The sequence below is a fragment of the Falco biarmicus genome, chromosome 4 (genome assembly GCF_023638135.1).
Source record: "Falco biarmicus isolate bFalBia1 chromosome 4, bFalBia1.pri, whole genome shotgun sequence".
NCBI lineage: Eukaryota > Metazoa > Chordata > Aves > Falconiformes > Falconidae > Falco > Falco biarmicus.
In genome coordinates this window covers 100,372,746-100,380,244 of record NC_079291.1, presented here as the reverse complement: position 1 = coordinate 100,380,244, position 7,499 = coordinate 100,372,746, and the positions used below count along the sequence as shown (strand labels likewise).

The following is a 7,499-nucleotide window of genomic DNA, read 5'->3' as shown; positions in this document are numbered from 1 at the left end:
GAATTAGAAAGAAGAGTTCCAATTTCCATTCCACATCTGAACTAGCAGGCCTAAGAATCTCCTTAATTTATGAATTATCAGCAATTATTGGATTTTTTTTTTCATTTATTTTTCAGGAGCAAAATTCCAGTTCCTTTCCTTACAATGAATAGCTTCTTATTGCAAACATTGTTCCAAATATGTTGGTGAAAAGACTGTTCCTGACACCGGTGGACCTGTCACACAGATGGATACAGATTTGCCCCATTAACAAGTTAAAGGGGAAAAAAAGAGCTCACATGGAACAGGCATTTGCAACGCTTTTATCATTTGGCCAGAGAGCAAAATAGGATATCAAGGAAACAACTTCAAATGTATCTGCAAGGACAACATTGCACTTTGAATATCACTAATATTTCATAGCTTCCTCCAAGATGTTCTCGTCCACCACCTTGTGAGGGAGAGTCACCTTCAACATGGGATTCTCTTTCATTGTCTGGCAGATGGTTTCATAAGCATAGCCATTACCTGACCAGCAACGTCTGGCGACCTGTCAGACCAGAAAATCAATGGGTATAAAAACCATACACTTCTCTTGCCACATCCGTCTTACACAATATTTGTGCAAATACTGGCACCCAATTTCACGACAATAAATCTTTCAACCCTCTGCCAGTTTCTAGTTTCCTTACTGGTTTTAGAAGTAATTTTTGTAATACCTGCTTGATTTTTATGAGTAGTATTTGGGTAGACTTCATACATTTTTACGTACAAACATAACATCAGACAGGTAACATTGGTAGAGCCAGGTACCTTATAAATTTTTCAAAATTCTCTCACTAAAAGTAATTGTGCACTCCATCCCAGGTCTGTAAAACTAGCACTTGCTTTAGATAACAGTATCATTTAAGCAATTCATGCTTTTGTAGTGGGATAAATATTTTAAAAGGAAAATGTCACTCAATGCATTTTCAAACCGTGAAATCAAGGAGCCAAATTCCCTGCCAGCATGTAAGGATGAAAATCTGTGGACAGCCAGGGAACTGGTAAACCCCTCTTCCAACAGCAAAGCTCTGAGTTTTGATCTGTGTACAAGCAAGATTCCTCAGATGAAAAAAAGGTAAAGATTTGGCACAAAGGAAGTATGTCCTTCCCTCTATTCAAGGCCTTACAAATCTGTTCTGAATTGCAGATCAGTCTGAAATATTCAGACTCAAAAGTGTTCAAGAAAGAAAATACTTAGGTTCCCATTTAGAAAAATATTTAAGCATATGATTAATGTAAGGCTGATAAGTTTCCAGAATCATAGCAATAACAGCTAGAAATGACTTTTCAAGTCAACAACTCAGTTTCACTTCCACTCACCTATGATTATTCCTGGCAGTATATTTTCAAGGGTATGCTCCAGTTTCTTTCCAGCCTTGTATATAACATAGGTAGCATTCTCAGGCTGTCCTTTTTCAACATGTGTGTGGAGGAGTGGGGCTTTCGCTTGCAATAAATCAGAGCAGCAAAAGATTTATTGGGTTTTTAATAGGCTGCCTCTGATACACAGTTTTTGTTACGGGTTTGTCTTCATTACTCTAATCTACAAATTAATATAACCATCCTCCTCCTCCTTCCTTAACAGTTCACTACTGTGTTATGTCAGATCTGGGACAGGCAATATGTGCAAATTGTTCCTCCTCCTTCTCTTCTACCCCCAGTGATGCTAGGTCTTAGGGGAAGAAAAAAAAAAGTCAAAGGTCTAAGGCAAGAAGGAATACTAAAAACCTCTTGAGCAGTAAAACAGAACAGACCACGTCAGCATTGGCAAGGAGCTCCCTCAATACATCAGCCTTGTGAGGCTGCATGACAAACATGACAAGTCTTGTCCTTTAAGTGAGCTGTGCATCACTATGTTCCGTTGATTTGGTTCCCTGCAATTATTGAATCAAAACCTCTCTGCCACTTCAGAGATGGGATCCTACTCTTAAACTGAAATAGGATCATCTGGACATTAACGGCATGCAAAAACTCTTAACGGCAACAAGGGCTGAATGAACTGGCACTTGCATGAGCCGGCATAAACCTTTCAAGGTACCTAGATCTAGAAGCCAGGAATAGACAAGACTAGAAGTTCATATCGTTGTCAGTTGTATTATGTAGGCAAATAACAATGCCAACATGTCTAACAATTACAGTAACCATGCTTCCTTTTCTGCTTAAAAATAACAAAACACAAAGCGAGACACGTGGAAATTATTGGGCTCCAATACGTTGTTAAGTCAGAAAGGGTCGTCCCAGCGCTTTACAGTAAGTTCCTTACCCAAGAATTATTTAGCCTATTTTATTGATTTGAAGTTGGTTGGAGTAAAAAAAACAACCAAACCAACTGACTCATTGACTCTAGGGGAAACAGGCTCCTAACCACCCACATAAGAAGCAGTGAACAGAATGAGTCACTTAGCCCAACAGGACTATTTCTGGGATACAAAAAGCCACATCCTAAATACTCTAAATACTGCCTGAGTGCTCACACTTCCCAGTCAGTTAAAAACAAACAAACAAACAAACAAGGACACTGAAACCCAAGGACCTAAACATAGTCCTGGAGGCAGGAAAATATTAAACATATATATTAAACATATATAATGAGTTGTACTTACTCCATTGGAAACATCCCAGCTGAGCATCATCTTAGCCCTTTTTTCAGCCTCCTTGGACCCATCCAAAACCAGGCCAAATCCCCCATTCATCACTTCCCCCCTAAAAAAAAGTAAGAGAATTAATACAAAATAATTTAAACCAATCCCACAAAATTCACAGGAGCTGTACTGCAAGAAGGACAAGAACATAGAAATGTGCTGAATAAGAGACTATCAGTGACCTTTTATACTTAAAAAAAAAAAAAAAAAAGGAATTTAGCAGGGCAAAAGCCTAGTTTTGCAACCCGCAGCAAACCTATTCCACATTCCTTATAACACCCAGCTAGCAGTCAGTATCTGCACCAAGCAGGGGTGCCAAAAATCAAGCTTGTGCTGCATCTCCTGAGGATTGCGTGCTGTACTGGCTCTAGGAACAGGTAAAGAAAGGGTAGCACTTCTGGGGGGCTGCAGGGGTACCTACCTCAGGGTATTTTTAAAGGTCAAGTGTTCATGTTTGCTACACTAGAGCCTGCCATATAGATAGGATCATGAGGAGGACTGTGCACTTACTGAAACACAGATGGATCTATTTATATTCTCTCAGGACAAATGTGAGGGTGTAAGTATTTTATTTAAATAGCATTAACCACCACTTAATGCACATCTGCCTCTATCATTTCAAAAAGAGTAATTCATTTTGTATGAGATACATAGATGTTTAAAGACATCAGTGCCAGCTTTCCAGGAAGCAGACTTACTGGCAGAAGAAGAACAGAAATATGTTAAAGCTAACAGATTATACTTGGGAGAAATACCAGTCTGGTTTTAAAAGGACAGGGAAAACACTCAGAGCAAAACATCTTGTCTGACTTCAGAGCCTGGCCTGCTCAAGTTCCTGTTTTGTTGCATGCGAGGAATAGTGGTGAATGCAGTTGGATAATAATCCATTGCTGTAAATCTATGAGAGTTCTGGCATTATAACCCTATATTGGCAATACCTGAGGGCCAGGGCACATCATACTGCAACACGTGGCGTGAGAGACTACTGATGGAGGTCCCTGGAGGCAGGCTGTTATAGTTAATAAGTCTACAAAATTTAGATAGAGTAACATCAGACATATCCATGAAACAGGAGTTAGGTGTTTTCCAGTCTAGGAAGCAATCATTTCTTACTGTATATTTTCCAGCGGTAACTCAAGCGCCTGAGGAAATGAGGCTACATTGGAGCCTCACGGACCTGAGATCTACTTCCTGAAACTAGAGCTCATATTTTCTCATTTTCAAGATAATGGTGTTACTTACATAACGTTAATTCCCTTTCACTAGTTATATATGCTACCCATCTGTGAAGTAGGACCCTATCACATAACTGAGCAAGGAACTTAGAGCTCCAGGTCATGGTACCACTCTGAATTCCCTTCACTTTACCATTATTAGATGTTTTTTTATTATTATTATTATTATAAATGCATCTTCTGTTGAAAATGCACAGTCTTCTTGAAACTGACAGGTCTCACAGCAGAATGTCAGTGAATGGATCTGAATGGATCTGTTTCTTACCCTTAACAGGGAAATTTGAAACAAAGTCATGTTTTCAATTGAGATGTTTGGATATTGTAAGCCCTGACTCTTCAAAATAAAATATTTCTTTTTGATTGACACTGTCAACACTTTTCAGCTTTGAATTTGATTCCCAGGATCTTTTTACTGTGTGAAATGTTTTATTAGGTCTGCTCTTAGTCTCATTTTGGGATGAAAACAAACATCCAAATATCTGCATTTCTTACAAATTCTACTTTTTTAATAGTTCATGTTGTTACTGTCTTCTCCAGAAGAGGGGACGAGACGGGATGACAACATTACAAAAGTAATTATATCTAGACCAGGGCCAGTTACTTCACCATACTCGGCTGCTTCTGTGTATAGAGACCAAATTAGCACTGTTCTCTACCATCAAAGTAGTAAGCTAGAGTACACTTATGAACCTCAGTGATGCCATTGCAATGTAATTGGGATCACAGCACGAGCACACCTCGAGACAGGCTATTGCAGTTATCAGACAATAAGAAAATCAGACCTCTAGACCAGTGCTTCATAAAGGTACTCTGTATGGGAAGATGATGTTCTTTCAGTGGCAACGATCCTGTATTTGCACAGCATCCCAAAGAGCATCCTTTGAAGCTTAGCCATGAACAGTGAGCGTCTGATCTCATTTGCACTCCATAAATTTAGAGCCTCTCCACTGATTTCCATGAAGTTACTCCAGGGTAAATCAGAATCTGTCCTACTGTCTAAAAATCACTCATAAATTAAATGCCAGTGTTTGTTAGGATAGATTGTCCAGCAAAACCTCTCACTTTTAAAGGGGAGCTCTCTACCTTCATTAGCATTGGGTCACATTTTCAGGTAATTAAAGAAACATGTGGCATTTTGACCTAAGCTACCTCCTATAATTTCCAGATGTCTTTTTCTAAGGTGATCAAAGAAAACAAGGCCTCTCTCACAAGCGAGATGTCACACTGTCAGCAGTGCAGTTCAATTCTTAAATTGCTTCTGCCTTTTTGTTACTACAGGTTACTCAGGCTCCACGCTAATACACATTCTCCTGCAAATAAACAGGCAGCAAGAAATTAATAACATTCATTTGCTGTAATTATAGTCAAGACTATGTTAATCTTAAGTCTCTCAAACAGCACATGTGATGCAGATTCCAGCTAAATAAATCCTGCTTTTTCTGTTTGTCCCACAAGGCTGTAGCACAGAAAAATCAAAGCAGGTAAAAGGCACTTCCCTAGTCTTGTAGGGAAGACCATGGCAGATGTGTCAGCAGCTCCAGGCCAGCCCCAGCCCAGCCTCTGCAGGGAGCACCAGCAGCTGAACGCCGTGCAATGGCCGTTTCTCAACTCCCTGAACCGAAACTTGCCAGCAACAACTTGATTTTTCTCCAATCACGTGCATATTTATTTATAAATATATATAAGCCTCCACATGCACTTTCACATTTCCAAGTCAGCTGATGACGAGAAAATTTTATCAGGCACATGGAGATTTCTTTGTGGCAAAGTCAGTTGAATTTGTAGCTCTCCACAGGAAACCAAAAACAGGGTCCTAAAACCTAAAGGCATCTATCTCTTCCAGGCAAAGAAAGTAATTTGTTAGGGCTGGGGGTTTGTTTTACTTCTTTTACTACCTTTAAACTATTCCTCTTTTTCTCCTTAGAAGGCAAAGGGGTGCCAGAGCTTTAACTAGCCAGGGCGGTGCCACCATTAGTTAAGGCAAACAGAGCCACCTGTCGTGCCGTGGCTTTCAGGGGCAACCCAGACCACAGCATCTAAGGACACAACATTGTTACCACATCTGAGTCTCAGCATGGTGGCTTATTAAGGCTCATGCAGAGACAGGCCTAATTTTCAGGCTCCGCATTCTTCGCTGAAGCACAGTAATTTAGTCACCGAGGGCTATGCCTGCTCCCGAGAACAAGCTGAGCTCCACAGTGACAAGCCACTAAGCAGCCATAGGAAATGTCACAATGGATAACCAAACCCTGTTTTCCCGTTGATACTTTGGTTTCAGTGAGTAGCCACATGCTAACGTTCTGATGCATTACATAAATGGCAGCACCTCTGCTCTGCCTTGGGGAAGAGCTTCTCTCTGATGATGTAACTCCATTTAAGAAACAACTAAAACAACATAACTGCAATTGCGGTGTGGTCAGTGCCTGTTTTCCAGAAGGGCAGCCTCACCATTCAGCCAATCTCTCTTTGAATTGCTCTGAGGGCTAGAAACATGCAGGAGGGATTTGCTGCCTTACAGGGGCCAGAGAGATTGGGAACATGACCGTTTGTATCCTTTGAATTAAGCACCATTGACGCACAGAACATTCGTGGCATAAGCAATTGTTTTAGCAATCCTAATAACTATCATTAAAATATTCCAAATATTTTGCACAACAGGTAGTGGAAAGTGGTTTTCTTTGCTTGTATTTCATAAGCAGGTATTTTAAAAGTTTAAACTCAGCTTAAGGCAATTCAGACAGAACCAATCTGCTACCTCCGGAGTCAGAGATGGAGATGACCAGTGTAAGAACATATTCTGGTATTTTCCATTCAGAGTTATGGAAGCTGTGAATAAAATTCTGGTCATGGTGGTTATTATCACTGAATCAGGAAAGGCAAGTTTTCATTCCATGTGTGTAAGCCTTCAGAAAGCTTTCTTATCCCATTTTCCAATGTTGCTCCCATGTACCTGCTATTTAACAGTTACTTCACTGAAATCAAAGGGATTAGAGTGCAGAAGAGGGAATTCTCCACCTGACTTGTAGGGGTGTTTTCTAGATTCAGCTCATCCGGACAAGTAACAATTCGGTATCACGCTTCTGAGGATAACATCTGCTACAAAATCTTTGGCTTGCTGTTGGCATATTCCAGAGCTGGATGGAACAGGGAAGTGGCAGGTTCACTACAGCATTCGGTAGAGGGTTTTTTGCCTGGTGCCCCTTTTGACTGGCGACACCACCCAATGAAGACATGACTGTAAATGGAGAGGCTTTGCTGGGCTATGCTGGAAAGAACAAACCAGAACTAAAGACTGTACAGTGTAGCCAGCCTCTTCTTTTCCCTACACCTCTGCCAATCCAGAGTAACCTTTTAGTGGCACATGAAGGAGACCTATTTCCCTCTCCATATATAATATTTTTTTCCATTCTGCTTCTCAGTTTAGGCATTTCTCTTGGTTCTTCACCATATGTGAAGGAGGTGTTTAATCCAGTCCTTACTTGGCTGTGGTCTTTTATCCTACCAGGCACAAGCAAGGGGAGAAAGACCGGGAGGTTTGCTGGCACCCGAGCTGCTTTGTATCAATAACCCCTCATTGCACTTTAGCACATAAGCATTT

The 7,499-nt window shown here is 40.6% G+C and overlaps 1 protein-coding gene across 1 annotated transcript in view; it reads right to left on the bottom strand.

Annotated features, from left to right (window-relative positions):
• Positions 1-286: 286 nt before the first annotated feature.
• UROC1 (urocanate hydratase 1) overlaps positions 287-7,499 on the bottom strand; it is a 45,126-nt gene continuing 37,913 nt past the window's right edge. The window contains exons 19-20 of the mRNA XM_056334431.1: positions 2,628-2,727; positions 287-529 (exon numbers count right to left, since the gene is read on the bottom strand). Coding sequence (XP_056190406.1) covers positions 389-529; positions 2,628-2,727 — 241 coding nt within the window. The 3' untranslated portion in view covers positions 287-388. The remainder of the gene's footprint in view (positions 530-2,627; positions 2,728-7,499) is intronic.